This window comes from Salminus brasiliensis, chromosome 8 (assembly GCF_030463535.1).
Source record: "Salminus brasiliensis chromosome 8, fSalBra1.hap2, whole genome shotgun sequence".
Lineage (NCBI taxonomy): Eukaryota > Metazoa > Chordata > Actinopteri > Characiformes > Bryconidae > Salminus > Salminus brasiliensis.
This window is the reverse complement of record NC_132885.1, coordinates 2,975,334-2,993,581: the sequence shown is the minus strand read 5'-3', so window position 1 is coordinate 2,993,581 and position 18,248 is coordinate 2,975,334. Positions and strand designations below refer to the sequence as shown.

General features: G+C 43.2%; 1 protein-coding gene across 1 annotated transcript in view; it reads right to left on the bottom strand.

The window, feature by feature from the left end:
- Positions 1 to 10,118: 10,118 nt before the first annotated feature.
- dnajc10 (DnaJ (Hsp40) homolog, subfamily C, member 10) overlaps positions 10,119 to 18,248 on the bottom strand; it is a 15,547-nt gene continuing 7,417 nt past the window's right edge. The window contains exons 8-13 of the mRNA XM_072686139.1: positions 17,489 to 17,622; positions 16,412 to 16,465; positions 15,071 to 15,218; positions 12,785 to 12,907; positions 12,473 to 12,580; positions 10,119 to 11,635 (exon numbers count right to left, since the gene is read on the bottom strand). Of these exons, the coding sequence (XP_072542240.1) occupies positions 11,624 to 11,635; positions 12,473 to 12,580; positions 12,785 to 12,907; positions 15,071 to 15,218; positions 16,412 to 16,465; positions 17,489 to 17,622 (579 nt within the window). The 3' untranslated portion in view covers positions 10,119 to 11,623. The remainder of the gene's footprint in view (positions 11,636 to 12,472; positions 12,581 to 12,784; positions 12,908 to 15,070; positions 15,219 to 16,411; positions 16,466 to 17,488; positions 17,623 to 18,248) is intronic.

Below are 18,248 nucleotides of genomic sequence, written 5' to 3'. Positions count from 1 at the left end.
ATGTCAAAAACGTAAAATCTTAAAAAATCTTTACAAATTTAAATATAGGGTTTTTGCAGGACGGTAACTATGAATCAGCTTTGAAGGTACAGTAACAAGAACAGCTGGTTGGGAAATCGTCATGGAGACGTAAATCCTGGCTGATTTTGGTGCCAACACCCTCAAAACCATCATAAAAGGACCTCAGGAAGTAAATCAAATAGAAGTCAAATATAGAATATGGGTTCCTCGCATATCCATACACACAGAAGTGTCATAATACAGCCATAACGCCATGTTTCTGCAAGCAGAGCGGCTCTACTGACAGAGCCCCGCTTCCAAATGTGAGACACTGCTGGCCAGCAGTTGAACTCTGGGCCGCAGCGAGGGACAGTCCCAGGACGGCCAAACTGGCTGCAGGTCCAAACCGCTTCTCTAAATGATTGGTCATGGTCCCTCAGATCCAGACTCTCGTCTCCTTCTCCTCCCTCTCCCACCGGCCTGCTAATGTTGACCCTGCGGCTTTATCTTTAAGCTATCGCTCCGTCTGAGCGCTGTCCTTTGTGTCCTAATCGATTGTTTAGCTGGAAATGAGCTCGGGCTCCCTCAAGCCCTGCGAGCGGGGACCCAGCCGCGAGGCTTTGTGTATTGTGTATTGTTGAAGGCTTGTTGTGCGTAAGATAAGACCGTGGGTCAGATAAACAGGCGTGGGCGCTAATGGAGGACTCTGCAGAGTGACTCAGGGAAAACAGTGAGCTTCTGTGGCTTCGGCTGTTTACCCAGCACTAATTACAGTGTTTACTGGGGTCTGCCGTCTCAGGGCTCACAGAGCCATTTCAGCCGCTGAGCAAACGCTTGGCCTCCTGACCGTATGCTCGGTCGTTAGCGCCGCGGGCTGGAGGCACGTCCAGAGCAGTCAGCATTTTTAAGAGTGAAAAATCATACTCTGATTAGCCATAACATTAGTACCATCTGCCCAATGTTGAGTATCTCCCCCTTGTGCCGTCACAACAGATCTGACCATTGGACTCCATGGACTCCACAAGACCTCTGAAGGTGTCCTAACAATAGCAGCAGATGCTGCAGTGTGAGGTGGGACCTCCATGAGCATCAATGGGCCTTGGGCACTCATGACCTTGCCCATCTTTGGAGCAAGGTAGGTACTGACCACCGCATACCGGGAACACCCCGTCCCACAAGACCTGTCAGATGTTTTGGAGAAGTTCTGACCCGGTCAGTCGTCTAGAACCTCATAGTTTGGTTCTTGTCAAAGTGTCTGGGATTCTTAGGCTAGTCCATTTTGTCCTGATGTAGGATCTTCATCACCTTCAAGAACTGACCATTTACTCGCTGCCTAATATGTAGATCCACCCCTTGACAGATGAAGATCCCACAGTAGATGAAGCTGAATGTTTTTCACTTCATCTAGTACCATCACTAGTGGTACTAATGTTTTGGCTGATCGGTGTGTAGTCACATCTTTGCCTTTGCAGTGTGATGAACACACCAACAGAGGGCAGCACAGTGGTGCTTCAGGTACTTCTAACTAAAGGTGCTTCACAGGGTTCTTTGAGTGAGCCACTCATGGTTCTGTAAGGAATTATGTAATGGAGGTGTGTGTGTGTGTGTGTGTGTGTGCGTGTGTGTGTGTGTGTGTGTGTGTCCTTTACATTAAGAGAAGGTTCTTCACATCCTGCTATGGTTTGGTGCCCTGTCCAGGGGGTATACCTGTATCTGTCACTGGACTATATACACTATACTATATACTGTGTATATATTACATATGCAATGTGTCCTCTGCATTTTAGTGAGCACACACACACACACACACACACACACACTAGTGAACTAGGGGCAGTGAGCACACACACACACCCAGAGCGGTGGGCAGCCAACTCTAGCACCCGGGGAGCAGAGAGAGAGAGTGAAGGGCCTTGCCCAAGGGCCCAAGAGTGGCAGTTTGCCGAGCCCGGGTTTCGAACCCACAACCCTGTGATCAGTAGCCCGGGGCTCTAACTGCTGAGCCTCTACTGCCCCCAAAAGGCACACTGGGCATCGATATCGATATCAAAATCGGGCATCGATCTCGCTAAGCGAGCGCTCTCCTGCTGCGAGGATCTAAACATGTTCTACAGCTTAAAGGAGAAGTTCAGTGACGAATCAGCTGAGCAGGATTGAGCTGATTGACAGGTCTGGTCTCTGACGTGTTCTTCTTTAGTTTAGTTTTTAGCTGCTAGGCTAACAAACACTGGCCTTAAACTGTCACCAATTGGGGCTCCATAAACACACCATCACACCAGTCATTTATTTACTTCAAAAATCTTTTAAAACAAGTCATTATTATGAGATTTCCTATTATTTTGTGATGCTTTCTCATAATTTTGAGATACTTTTTCATAATTTTCAGATGATTTCTCACTATTTTAAATTTCTTTTTATTTTTTAGATGTTTATTAATTACTTATTATTATGTATTATTTATCATTATGTATTATTTATTATTAGTATTATTATTATTATTATTATTAAATAATTATAAAAAAAAATTATCACTGTTTTGAGATGATTTCTTATTATTTTCAGATCATTTAAAATTTTTTTAAATTATTTATCACTGTTTTGAGATAATTTCTCATTTGTGGGGGGGTGGATTATTCATTACTCTGAGATTTCTCATTATATTCAGATACTTTTTTGGAAAATTTTGGAAAATTCTTAATGAATCCTTTTTATTTTAAGATTGTTATTTATTACTTTGAAATGATTTCTTATTATTTATTATTGTATTGTTATTATTTATGATTATTGTTAAAAATCTGATTTGTTATGTTAACAGCAGAGAATGGGCTTCAAGAAACCAAATCTTGATTTGTATTGTATTGTATTGTCTAATTACAGACCCATCTCCAACTTAACCTTTATATCCAAGATATTAGAAAAGGCTGTGGCTCAACAGCTCTGCTTATACCTGAGTAAGAATCACATTCCAATCTGGATTCAGATCCAATCACAGCACAGAGAACAGCCCTGGGGAAGATTACAAACGATCTCCTTCCTGCCTCTGATCAAGGCCTCGACCTCAGTGCAGCCTTTGATACAATAGATCAGACTATTTTGCTAGAAAGATTAGAGAACATCACAGAGAACATCACAGGAACAGAAACATATCTATCTGAACGCTCTCAGTTCATAAAGATAAAAGATTTATCCTCAAATTACACAGAAGTAAGATCTGGAGTTCTGCAAGGCTCTATTTTAGGACCGCTATTATTTACATTATACATGTTACCACTGGGCTCAGTTATAAGCAGGGCTGAACCGCTTGTATCCACCCTTCAAAATAAAGGCTTTTGAAATGGTTCTTCGGGTGCTACCATAGAAGAACCACTTCTGGCTCTTCATAAAGAACCAGGTTGGTTATAAAGTGTGAAGGTGAGGAACTATAAAATAAATGAAGAGGTTCTTTCGTTAGTTCAGACCATGCCATCAGCATATAGGAGAAGACTGTAGAGAGAGAGAGGGGGTGGAGAACTCTCAGGAGTTTTGGGCTGAAGTTCAGGTGGCTTCTGCATGTGGTAGGACGCCAGCCCCCCCCACCACCACCGCTGGCGCTAGAAATGAGAGATGTGACAGAGGTCAAGATGGTATTTATTGAGCATCTACTGAACATCCCTTCCTCCCAAAATGCAGCTTTTACTTCACTGAGAGGTTCTGCAGGTTCTGCACGTTCTGCATATTCTCCAGAAGTGGTTTCTAATCCCCATCTCTCAGTGGAAATGAGTGGAAGTGAGCTCTGAGCACCCCCCCCCCCCTCCTCAGCACCTCAAACAACCAATCCCAAAGAAGAGAATGGACCGAGCCTGGGAACACCAGGCTTTGTGAAGAACAGTAGGTCCTACACTTGGAGAACTTGATGTTGACTAAATAAATGAGTGATCCAAGGAAATCAAACAAAAGCCTCTAGAACGCATGTAACCAGGCTCAGATGGGGGATTCTGGTGAACTCCCCCTTATAATAGTTGCGAGGAGGTTTTACAGCTCTGTTAAAAGGAGGCTACGAGTCGAGCACCTGTCAGGAGAAAATCATTAGGTTTGGTAGAAGGCTCTTGGGGGAAGCAGGCAGTGAAACACATAAATGAGCAGTAGGAGCTGCCGGGGTCGGTGGTCTCGCTTTCCCAGCCTTCCTCAGCTGCTGCACCACGTTAAAGTTAGGTTTTCATGTCTTCTAAGCTGCTTTGCGACATTGTCAGTAGTAAAAAAAATCGATTTAATTTTGAAAGTTATATAAAAAGGGGGCACCAACTCATAAAAAAAGAAAAAATCTGTGAGAATCTGTTGCTACTCTAAAATGAGGCAAACCACACGATCAGACCCAACAATCTTGAGTTGGAACGGTATCAACACCTCAAAAACTGCCAATTTGGGCTCTGAGTGGCGCTGCCACTATGATCAGAGGATCATGAGCTGGTTCAAATCCCAGCTCATGCTGCCTGGCATCAGCAGCCGGAGCCAGAGAGAGCACAGTTGGCCTTGCTCTCTCAGGGGAGGGTTGATGGCACTTCCTCCTCCACACATCAGTTCTAGTGTGATGTTGGTCAGCACAGGTGTTAGCAGTTAGCTGTTAGCTGTTGTATCCGAGCTGGGAAAAGTTGGGCTTTCCTCTGAGCGGGCAGCTACCTAGCAATGCTGCATCAGCGGCAGTTGGAGGTGGAGGCTGGCGGAGAAGATGTGCTAGTCTTCACCTTCCCAGTGTTGAGGGCTCCTAGTGATAGGGGGGTTCACATGAATGGGGATTGGGTAATTGGCCTTCCAAATTGGGTAGAAAAATTGGGTAAAATTAGAAATAGACATAGAAATATATAATATTTAATAGTATATAATAAATAATCTAAATCAGATAACAATAAAATTTGCCTTAAACTTGTGGAATACTCTAATAATATTCAATCCAATAATAACTCAATATTTCGATTAAATTTGAAAGGTTTTACCAGCCAAGATTTCACTGTTTGCAGCCCTCGGCTGTTCGAGTACATTCCAGTCAAGAGGAAAAACGCTGCAGGTTGGATTTCTCGCTAATCTTTCGCTTTAATATGAAGTGCTAAGTTTCCTTCCACAGCAGCGAACTCTTACGATTCTCAGATTTGAAAAAGAAAGGCCTTGTAGTGCGACATTTATTAAAAAAATAAAATAAAACTTTAATTACGGCATAAATTTCAAAACTCGTCTTTTATGATTGTTTGAAATGACGGGCGCTTTTTAAAAGTATATTGTGTGTTCACCTCGTAAAAGCCGCACGGTGGTTACAAGGTTACAATATAATATCTAATCTGGATTCAGACCCCATCACATCACAGAGACAGCCCTGGTGAAGATTACAAACAATCTCCTTCTTGCCTCTGATCAAGGCTACGTATCCTTATTAGTCCTACTCGACCTCAGTGCAGCCTTTGATACAATAGATCAGACTATTTTGCTAGAAAGATTAGAGAACATCACAGAGAACATCACAGGAACAGGAATATATCTATCTGAACGCTCTCAGTTCATAAAGATAAAAGATTTCTCTTCAAATTACACAAAAGTAAGATCTGGAGTTCCGCAAGGCTCTATTTTAGGACCGCTATTATTTACATTATACATGTTACCACTGGGCTCAGTTATAAGCAGGGCTGAACCGCTTGTAGCCCCCCTTCAAAATAAAAGCTCTTCAAATCGTTCTATTGAGTGCTACCATAGAAGAACCACTTCTGGCTCTTCATAAAGATCTATCGCTTTAATACGAAGTGCTAAGTTTCCCCCCACAGCAGCGAACTCTCACGATTCCCAGATTTGAAAAAGAAAGGTCTTGTAGTGCGACGTTTAATAAAAAAAAGAATAAAACTTTAATTACGGCATAAATTTCAAAACTCGTCTTTTATGATTGTTTGAAATGACGTGCGCTTTTTAAAAGTATATTGTGTGTTTTCCGTGAACTCTAGTGTTCCCCTCGTAAAAGCCGCACGGTGGTTACAAGGTGTTACAACCCACTGACGCCAGACCTGGACCACGGTCAGTGTTTTCCACCTCAGCGTGCAGGAAAATAAACACACACCAATCTCTCAGAGTCGCCCCGAAGACCGCCTTTACCAGGGAACCACAGCTACTGGAGCTCAGCCACATACACACACACACCATATACGCCTCCTGATCTTTTTCCCAAGCCTCTCCACAGGTCAGAATGACCCGGAACGGTTATTGGCCAGTGGCGGTGTAATTTGGAGGCCACTGGAGTGTGTGGCTTGCGTTCAGGTGGTCAGAGCTGGCCAGTGGGGTACAGTGAGGTCATACCGCTCGGGGATCTCATGCTTGCGTGTGAGCTGTTGTACGAGCTCTCGTCCTGACTAAGCACTGTGTCCTCGGTGTCAGCACGGAGGCCATGGGGTGTGTCCAGTTCCAGCGCTCGGGCCAGGACACACACTGAGTGTGTGTGAAGCGCTCATGTGAAGCAGAGGATGAGGTAAAAAAAAAAAAGAGAGAGCGGACAGAGAGTGAGTTTGATCTTCTGCCACAAAGCTCTCGGACCACCTCCACTGCTCCAACATCGCTGTGTGCTCTGGAACACGTAGAAGGTCCAAATCCATCACGTTCTCGTCTCTGTCTGATCTCAACCCTTAGCCCATCAGATCTCACCTTTAGCCCTGTTTCCTTGACGTGTTCCCTGCATGGAATCATGATCAACTATACTATACCATATGTCCAAAAACTTGTGGACACCCTATTTAATGGGCGCATTTATTGCAGAAAAAGCATTGTCCAATAGAAGGGTCACGTGACCCCAAGATAACAGTGTCCGATGCAGAGTGTGGGCTCGAGAGCTACAAAGCCTCCCATTATTGAGCTGCGGAGAAGGGGGACTGGGTTCTCTGGGTTCTCTGGGTTCTCAAAAAAGGTTGGAGTGGCAGAACTTACATCATACAACAGAACCTGGAGAACCATCCTACCCATCCAGCGAGAGCAAGGCCAGTTATGCTCTCTGGGACTACCAGCCACAGAGAGCTGTGGCATCACCAGGGATTGAACTTGCGAGCTAATGAAGATCTGCGAATGCACTACATGTCCAAATGTTTGTGGACACCCTGCCAGGCGTGGGCTAGAGGCGTATATAAAGCCCCCCCAGCATTGAGGAGCTGTGGAGCAGTGGAAGAACTGTGTTCTCTGGAATGATGGATGATGGTGGAGCTCCATCCAGTACTTTTGGGATGAGTTGGGAAGATGGGAATGATGAGGTGAGGTGGTGGTGATCAACATCCAACATCCTGACCTCACTAACACTCTTGTTGCTGAATGCAATCAAATCCTCACAGCAATCCTCCTCCAAAATCTAGCAGAAAGCTGGAGAAACTTTTATAATATCTAATATTCTTTCATTCATTTTGGCTGCTGGTCTTCACTGCCAGGCTGTCATTGGAGACCCATGGACTCTATGAAAGGGGAATTCCTCTGCTCAATGATATGGGGTTTTATACCCCTCTAGCTCAAGCTTGGCATTGGGTATGGCACCCCTCAGCTCTGAGGGTGTCCTGTTCTTGGTCAGTGCTTTACTATGGAGATTATACAATCTGTGTCAGTGATGGCCACCAGCTTCCTAATTAGAAGGTCTGTCTGGATACTTCTGGACATATAGGGCCTATTTGCACCTGGCGTTAACAGAGCTTTTGGTGATCGGATCATGTTCGGATTTCACTTGTCGGCATCAAAGGCCAGGGGTAAACAACCCCAAGACACTTTGTGATTATGATCAGATCACATTCACATGCTGTCGGCTTTTGGACTTTTCCAAGACCTCTTGGAATATTTCCAGGACATTTCCAGAAATGCTTGCACTTCCAGGTGTTCCCATGACTGGAAAACGAGCCTCTAAATTTCCAGGAATTCCAGATTTTCCAGGACGTATGGATACTCCACTGAATAGAGCTTCATCACTCCAGAGGACACAGTTCCACTGCTCCACAGTTCAATGCTGAGGGGTGGGGGCTCTGTACCCCTCTAGCTCAGCAAGTAACCTTCAAGTCGACTGGCCCTTTCTATTGAAGGGCGGCACTTACAGGCCTAAACAGATGACAAATTGAGCGTTATGACAACTTGCATTCGTATCTGAACCCGTGACCTCTCTCCTCGATTATAAGGTCTATAAACATTTATAAACTTTGGATTACTGATTGGAGGAGATCCTGGTAGTGGTGGCTCAACGGTTAGAGCTTCAAGCTATTGATGACAGGGTTGTGGGTTCAATACCCGGGCTCGGCAATCTGCCACTGTTGAGCCCTTGAGCAAGGCCCCTAACCCTCTGTGCTCCCAGGGCACCACAGCAACCGGATGGGCTAAAGATGGAGGGCTTTTGATGACAGGGTGGTGGGTTCAATACCCGGGCTCGGCAAGCTGCCACTGTTGAGCCCTTGAGCAAGGCCCCTAACCCTCTGTGCTCCCAGGGCGCCACAGCAATGGCTGCCCTCCGCTCACTAACCGGATGGGCTAAAGATGGAGGGAGGGCTATTGATGACAAGGCTGTGGGTTCAATACCCGGGCCAGTGTTTCTGCCAGCCCTTGAGCAAAACAAGCAACACTGCTGCTCCTGATCAAAACTCTGGTCACTGAGCGAAAAGCTAAGCTCGGAGGCCGCAGACAAAGCTGACGCTCCTCTAGTGCCACCCAGTGGTTCTTTGGAGAAACACCAACATCCTGAAGTTCAGGCTCATGAAAACAAGACACATCCACACTACTGCAGATGGACCTCCAGATGATCCTCTACTGAAATCAAGGGTATTAGTGGGGAATCTGTCCCCCTTTGCTCCAATAAGCAGCTTCTAGTCTTCTAGGAGGGCTTCACACTACATGTTGGACCATTGCTGTGAGTAGGATTTGATTGTATTTGGCACAATGAGAGCATTAGTGAGCTCAGGTTCTTTTTTTTTTTTAGGAAAAACCTTTCCATGGCTACACATCATCAATTGCTTTCACCCACTGGATGAACCCACATTGTCCATCAGATGCCAGCCCCTCTGTAAACTCCATTAGGGTTCTCAACTGTGAGGCACATTGGACTTTTCCAAGATCCCACTAATATCTCCATGACTCTAAATTTCTTGATTTTCCAGGATGTGTGTAAGCCCCATAATTCCAAAAGCATTGGAGCTCCACCACTCCACCACAGAGCTCCACTGCGCAATGCTGGGGGCTTTATACCCCTCTAGCTCAAGCTTGGCATTGGCTATGAGACGCTTCAGCTCTTAAAATGTCCTGTTATTGATCAGTGCTTTTCTATGGAGATTATACAAGCTGCATGGCCTCGCATGAACATCTGCATCAGTGGTGGGCACCAGCTTCCTAATGAGAAGGTCTGTCTGGATACCTCTGGACAAATAGGGCCAATTTGCACCTGGCATTAAGTGTTTTTGGTAATTGGATCATGCTCAGATTTCACTTGTCTTCATGGAAAGCCAGGCGTAAACAGCCCCAAGATGCATTGTGATTGGATTATGATCGGATTATGATCGGATCACTCAACCCACATTCGGAAGTGGTCAGAGACAGATCTTGGCAATGCTGTTGGGATCAGATTACCGTCTCAAAGCCTTTCTCTCTGACTTTCACTCAGGACGACATAAAGACGATTAGCATATTAAAATCTCATTAACATCAACTGGTTTCACCCCACCCACCCCTGGATGCACCATTCAGCATCTATTACTGTATTACTACACCCACATTGTCCATCAGATGCCAGCCCCTCTGTAAACCCCTTTAGGGCTCTCAAATATGAGGCACATTTAGAAAAACTCCCAAGACGAATTGTGATCGGATTATGATCGGATCACCCAAACCACATTGGGAGGTGGGGGTAAGAGACGGTTTTCGTCCACATTTAATACAAGTGTAAACGGAATGAGATGTTTACAGGAAGGGAAGCAAATGGGAAAGCAAAATCCGATCTCATCTGATCACACTGGAGACGCGTTTAACGATCAGTGTAAACAGAATCCGGTCAAAGTGGATTCAGATACTATCCAGATACAAACGGCATGCTAATGCCAGGTGTAAACAGACCCCACGTGAATGACCCCAACCCCAGGACACTTCAAACAGTCTGAGGAAACAGATCCTTAAAAAACCCCAAAAGTTTAATTTTACAACACGTAACTGTGCAAGACAGAACCGTATGAGCGTCCGCAGAAGAGAATACACCATTTCATTCACAGAACCCAGATATCGGCCAATCGCAGTGCTGTACGGCGCGATCGCTGCCCTCGTAACAATAAAGGTGACAAATGTAGGTTCTATAGCATCGAAGATACAATGCATTGGTTCCTTACAAAACCCGAGAACAATAGAGGGTTCTTGAAGGAACCAGTTGTGTAAAGAACCTTTTTAATAGCTTTAGAGGAACCTGTATATTTAGGAGAGTGGTGAAGTTCAGCAACACTCCCACTCAAAGCAACTGGCAACAATTAAATGAAGGGCAGTGTTCATAAGGCTGCACAAGCCCGTCACAGCATGTTAATAAAGGCCTATTCCAGCCAGGAGCAGTGGTCATTTGGCAGATTGCACCCTTAGAAAGCGTTTATGAATTGCTGTGCTCATGGAAAAATCCTGTACCTCCATGTTTTGCAGTTTTTCACTTTTTGGCATCATGGCAATCTGCCAGCTGTTCTTTATATTTGGATCAGCGTTTCAGGATGAACTGACCAATAGAAATGCTCCAAAATGGAAATGATCATTTTCCAATGATTTTCTTTGAAAGTTGAGAAGGTTTCTTCCTGTTCCTGTAAAAAGTCAGAGTCATTTTGGAGATGCAAGGTTTTTGTGAGACACTGATGAAATATTTATGTGGGCTTATGTCATCGTTCTGTAGGTGTGGTGCAGCCTTACGAACACTTATGAGCCTGTCCTTCAGGAAATAGCCATCAACAGCTTTGAATGGGTCATTATACACTTGCTAGTCAGTTCATCATAAAAGGTAATTTTACAATATTACAATATGCAATACCATAGAAACAGTACTGTATTAAAATACTCACAGTGCTTCGTAGAAACACGGGAGAAAAAAGAAATCTGTCAAAATACAGAAGTGTCTTTTTCCAAACAGCGTCTCCAGCAGATAAATAAAAAACAGTTATCATGACAGTAGAGCCGGAGTGTATTTAAAAAAAAATAATAATAATAATAAAAAAAAAACAGTTACCAAAGGTAACGAAAACGAACCAAACCGAAAAACCTTACGAACCATCAAAAAAAAAAAGAAGTAGAATTGTGAAAGCAGTCTGTGTTCCTGCCTTCACTGTAAAAGACACAGCGTGAGAGAGAGATACCTTATATATAAGAAACCTGTACAGTCAGTACATTCATCATCAGAAAAATCAGAAACGGGTTCAGCAACGCAGAGGCTGGAGGTGCTTAGAGAAGCCCTGGAGTCTGTCCATCCTAACGCCTTCTTTAGACACGTTTTGACACAAAGCTGAGATAAAAAGTCCCTCAACCTAAAAACAGAGTGTCTCTGAAGTCTTTAGCGTCCTCTGTGTGCGTGAATTCCCCCCCAGCCTCTCTCATTTCCCCCTACAGGCCAAAGGATTCAGTGGAGATTTGGAGTGAAAGCAGTGCAACGTCTTTAAAGTTCGTCCTGAAACGAAGCAAAGAGCAAACAGGACAGATTAATTTTAAACAATAATAATAATAATAATAATAATAATCTCTGAACTAGATTTTGAAATATTGCTGTGAGAATTTGATGACATGCAGCCACATTTGAGCTTTAGTGAGGACAGGTACTGATGGTGGCACACCACCTCATCCCAGATGTACTGGATCCATTATTCCAGAGAACACCACTATAGTTCACTATAGTTCTGGGGTCCTTAGGTTCATAAAGCCCCTGGGAACCCCCTTGTTCCCCTAATATAGCGAATCTGACTCCTCAGGGCTCCCAGTGTAAACATACAATGCTAGTCATATGAAGATCTTCTCAAGTCTAATAAACGTCTACTGTTTTTCAGCAGTACTGCTCTCCGCTGCCCTCTTCATGTGTAATGGGCGGTCCTTAAAGTGGGTAGGTGTAGGTCAGCATACCCCTGATGACAAGGCTAACATGTCTGAGCAACCTGGAGAGCTAAAGCTAAAGCTGGCGAGGTAAAGCTCGAGATGCCCTGCCATCCCACTGAGGAACAGTGGCGCAACATCCAATACTTTTGGGATGAGGTGAGGTGGGGATCACAAAACATTCAGACCTCACTAACGCTCTTATCGCTGAATGCAATCAAATCCTCACAGCAATGCTCCTCCAAAATCTAGGAGAAAGTCTTATCCCTGTACAGCAGAGACAGTTACTCCAACAAAAGCAGCAGGAGAAATTCTTTTAATAATCTAGATTTCAGAAGAAACACTGAATCAAGCAGGTGTCCAAATACTTCTGTCCAAACAGTGTATTTTACAGGACTTTCACTGCAAGCAATATCTGTACCTTGAGTTTGGCTTTGTTGTGTAGAGCGAGCTGCTGCAGTCTCTGCTGGATGACGTCAGTGATGACACTGGAGTCCCGACTGTTGATGTACTCTCCACCCTGATGACGCTGTGTAGAGGTGGAGACAGAGGCAGATGGGGAAAATGGTAAATACATCATTACAGCCTGTTCGTTAATATCTAAGAACTGAAATACTGATATAATTTCAGTTCATTTAAATCTATAAAACCAATTAGAAGCCAATAAATAAACTAAATATTAAATTATTAATAATACAAAAAGTGTATAGAAGCTGGGTGTGTAGTCCCTCACCCGCTGTGTGCCCAGGTATGGGTAGAAGCGGACGGTGGGGTAGGCAGTGATGCCCGCACTCTGACAGGTCTGGTAGTGGGCCTGGCAGTCCACCTTTCCTGCCTGGACCGTCCCCTTCAGCATCTGCAGGACAGCAGGAAGTCAAAGATATCATGATCTCACTCACAAAACAGCTGGAACCCTGGTCGGTCATTTAGACTCCACACCGAACCAGCCTATTAAATCACAGGAGAAGCCACAGCTACCAGGGAGTGCTGAATACCAGATTAGACTGGTGCAGCGTAGAGTAGATGTTCAGGGGATGTTTCTATTGAGATTATAAAATAATATAAGACTTTTTAAAACTAGAATCCAGATGATTCCCCAAATGGGACCCATAACAACCATGCAACCCCATCAACACCACCTCCCCCATCAGATTACCAGCCTTTGGTTCATCCATCCACTGTGGGAAGAGGATCTAGAAGAACATGGAGCTTCAGGAAGCTTTAACTGAGGACGAATCTCAAATCTCACTATTTAAAAGAGAGCTGATCCTGCTGTTACCATCCAGGGAAGAAGACCTCCTACTAGATTCTGGAGGAGCATTGCTGTGAGAATGTGATTGCATTCAGCGACAAGAGCGGTTGCAAGATCAGGATGTAGGATAATGATCACCACCCCACCTTATCCTTATCATCATCATCATCATCATCATCTCCAACTCCAGAGAGCTTCACGGCTCAACAGCTTCATGCTTATCTGCTCCAGAAAGTGGTCCTATTCTATTGGCAGTATTTCTCTACAGGGTCTGGACCAGCTGCACATCTGTATCCGCAAAGCATGCAAAGTAAAGTCGACTAGCCGACTGCATTCATTCGAAGGGGTGTCCACAAACATTTGGACAGAGTGTAGTAGTGTGGCTTGAGTGCTACTGTTCTAACTATGTGATGCACTTCAGTCCATGTTTGAAGATAACAGGGAGTCATACAGTGCCAGAAACCACATCAGCAAGCTCATCACAGATGAAAGAGGTTGGGTGATGTAGGGGGAGATTATGAAGATGCATCTCTAGATATCTCAGCGGTCATCATACAGTGATCCGATGTGGGAACGGCGGTTCAATCCAAGCAAATCAGCACTGACTGACGCAAGATCTGCAACCATGCGGCAACAGAAGTGATGCTGTAGCCTGTGGGGTTGCTTTTTTTTTTCTTTAGCTAAAATATGATTTTTGGGGATTTCTACAGATATGTCCTGCCGGTGGTCTGAAAGCGTTACTATGAGCACCTACTATAATAATAATATTATTATTATTATTATTATTATTATTAATAATAATAATAATAATAATAATAATAATAGCCCCACCAGTTTGTACAGAAGCCATACAGAATCCTAGCGTCTTCCTCATTGGTCTCTATGGAGATTACTCTTCGTCCGCTGACCTGAAGTAGTTTATATGACCCATTTGCCTGCCAACTATATGGTGACACCATCAACCCCCTAAATAGTGTTAATGGCCGCCCACCTTTGCAGAGAGTACTACATCTCCCTCCTTTGAAGTCTCAACCATAACGTGATACGATCACCCCCTAAGATAATGACCATCAAAGCACCAGAGGGCCCCCATGTCACCAGGGGGCTCCCAGGAGCACCAAGATATCATGATTTAAAATGTATAAAGTGATATAAAGGGTTTGGATAGTAAATAAACTGGCTATATTGGTGTTCAATTCACCAGCACTGAACATTTTCTCTATAGTGAAGCATTTCATCCCGACTCTGAATGATAGATTTACATAATTCACCACTGAATTATGCAGAAATGTAAATTTTTTTAGTGTTATGTTGGAGGATGATGAATTATTATAATTAAGGGGGTGGTATACGCTTGTAGCAGTGTTGGCTGGCATCCTATGAGCATGCTGAGGAAAGCCCAGCCCCGAGACTTAAATAAACAAACTATTTAATAAATAAAATATACATCCTCAGTCCGAATTCTCTCCTTTATGGGTCAATTTGCAATTATCTGTAAATAATCTGTAATAATATAGTTTTTTCTTCTTGAGTTTTTTTTTACTTCTATTATTTATATTGTGTATTTATTGGTAATTTATCTACATTTTGCATCTGAGTGTCTGTAGCACTGTGAATTTCCCCACTGTGGGACTATTAAAGGATTCTCTTATCTTATCTCTTATGCAGAAACGTGTGTCTTCGGTAAATGACGAAGTAGTCCTCCAGTACACCACTGGACTACATGAAAGTGAGAACTGTGGGGAAGGAAAGAGCAGAGATTCGTACTCGAGCAAGGATTTCAAACTCCGGTGCAAAGTGCTGACACGGTCCGCACCACGGGGCGTAGAAATCCAGCACCCAGTGCTCCTTCCCCTCCAGAACCTTCCTCTTAAAGTCCTCAGGTGTCAGATCCACAGAGGCACGGGGCAGAGAGCTGAGGAGAGACACGAGTCACAGTGAAGATGCTGAGACTACGTTCAAATCAGACCCTAAGTTAATATAACTGAAGCTCATACTCCACCGATTAGCATAATGCTAGCTACATGCCTTAATCACACAAAAGGTTTTGCATTGTTCCACCAGACAGAGTGGAAATCTAAGCAAGACTAATGACCTACACTATACGGACAAAAGTATTGGGACTCTTAGTCATTGAATTCAGGTGTCTGATTCCATTCAGGCACAGGTGTAAAAAATTCAGCCCCTAGCCCTGCAGTCTCCCTTTCTTCCACACATCAGTGAAAGAACGGGAGGTTCTGAAGAGCTCACTGAACTCCAGCGTGGTTCTGTATGTAATAGGAGACACCGCTGCACCAACAACTACAAGTCAGCTGTAAAGTTTGGAGGAGGAGGGATAATGCTGTGGGGTTGTGTTGAGTTGTGGTGAGTGAGCTGTGGTGAGTTTGTGGTGAGTTTGGAGTGGAAGAACTTGACTGGCCCACACAGAACCTACATATAACACCTTTGGCGTGAACTAGAACAGAGATTGTGAACCAGGCCCTCTCGCCCGGTCGCCCAATCAGTGTCCGACCTCACGAATGCTCTTCTGGATGACGTGGGGGGCAAAACTTCCCACAGACACACTCCGAAAAACTGTAGAAAGTTTTCTCAGATGTGTGGAAGTTGTTAGAGCTGAAAAGAAGGGGGGCTAACTCCATAAAAGTGGCTTAGAATTTAGAATGGGATGTCATTAAAGCTTGTGTAGGCGTCCCAATACTTTTGTCCATAAAGTGTATTTACCTGAACACCCTTGTTTTTTTACAGTCTAAGGTCTTTTTTGTAAGAGGAAAGTGTTGCAGGTATATATTTTGGACATTTTTAGTGGTACATTAGTCATGATATCAGGAAAATGTCACAGGAGTGTAATTTTATGCAATTTTATGCATTTAAGGCTTGTAAGTGTGAGTTATGCAAATCATTAGTGGTAAAGGTATGACTGTACCTTCCTCAGAGCTAAACTGACTGGCGTAGTCTGATACTGATAATGTAGTCTGATCAGTTTAGTGCAAAACTAAAGAATCAAACGCCCAACACTAAACATGCCAACATGCTGATTGACTATATTTGGGACAAGAAGGTAATCTGTGTATTTGACTTTTTGTGTACCTTTAATTTTACAAAGCTTACCTGAGAGCCCAGGTCTTGAGGGAGTGAGCGTCTCTGTGCCAGCCATTATAGCTACTGTGGGACAAGAGCAGACAGAAGGATGCTGTTAAAGCCATACTGGTAAGAGCAACATTACACATCAACAAGGCGGCACTAGACGAGAATGTGACCATTGGTAAAGCTGATCCCAGTTCAGGGACTGACAGTTAATGTACAGACAGACGGTAGTGCTATAAGATGGTTGAGAACGTACAGAGTAGTTCCTGTGGTTGAGTGCTCTGTGAATGTGACACATCAAAAGGCATCTTTTTTTAAAATACCTGAATTGGTCTCGGAGGTGTGTTGAGTTTAGGGGGCATGGTATTATAAGGTAAGTATAATAATAATAATAATAATAATAAAAAAATTATAATATTATAAAGGAGAACAAATAGAAAATTTAAAAAAATAATAAAATAAATAAAAGATTAAAGGGGTGAATAAAAAATAGATGCATATAAAATGGTTTAATAAAATAACTAAAGAAATAAATACATTTCTAAATGTTAAATGGGAAACTAAAAATACCTAAAATATAAATAACTAAATAATGTAATAAATAAATAAAAAAAGAGGTTAAATAATAAAGCCACTAAATTTTATAAATATATTTTAAACAATTAATTTATTATGCATTTATTTATTTTATTTACCTAAGTTATTTAAACACAAAGTCATACATAGAAACAAATAAACTAATTGTAAATATCAAATCATTGAATAAAATGTAATAAATTATATTTCAACTATTGTAATAAAATACAGATATTAATACTTGTATATGATGGATTAGAACTGGTTCTTGTGTTGTGACTTTTTTGTGTTTTAATAATGCTTTAACACTCTCACAGGTGGCACAAAGGGCAATTCTACTTTACTGAGGTTGAATATTATGCTAAAGGACAGGAGTATGCTAAAGGATTATAGTGTGTATAGTGTTTATAACTCTCTACCTTAGCAGAACCGGAGAGAGCTCTGTGAAAGGCACGAGGTACAGTATATGAGGTGTGACTATTCTAGCACTGTGAAACGCTGTAATGTGGTGCTGGATGCTCGTACTGGTACTGGTCTCTGCGGTTGCTGTTCTGGGGAAAGAGGCGGATCTCAGGATACGCTCGCACGTTCTCACTCTGACAGAACGAGTGATGTTTCTGACAGTCCACTGTGCCCACATTTATCATCCCACTCAGCATCTGGACACACACACACACACACACACACACACACACATTTAGAAAACTGCATCACAAATAAGAACCAAAAACCCATCAAGGCTGACACTATATGTCCACTATTTGGACACTGCACCCATTGCTGACACAGACAAATGCAAATGCACACCCCCAGCTTGTCTAGTCCATGTAGGAAAGTACTGTCAATAGAATAAAATATCAATAGAATCTCTGGAATGATAAATGGTCAAGACGTTGTGGATGATGAGGTAGAGTGGTGACGCTCTAGTGGCTAAATGCAATCAAATCAAATCCTCACACCAATGCTCCTCCAAAATCTAGCAGAAAGTCTTCTTCTCTGGACAGTAGAGACAGTTACTCCAACAGAAGCAGGATCAGCTCTTTATAATACCCTTAATTTTAGAAGAAATGATGAATGAGCAGGTGTCTCAATACTTTTGTCCATATGGTGTACTATGTAAAATAGGTGTGGGTACTGTCACGTTGTAATGACACACGTCTTGTACCACTGCAGGTGTGGTGTTCCGCCGCTCAGACACACCTGAAGCCTGTTTTACTGGCTTCAAGCCTGGATACTGTGATGTACCTACTAAAACTAAACCTTTGAGTTGTATCAGAAACCGGAT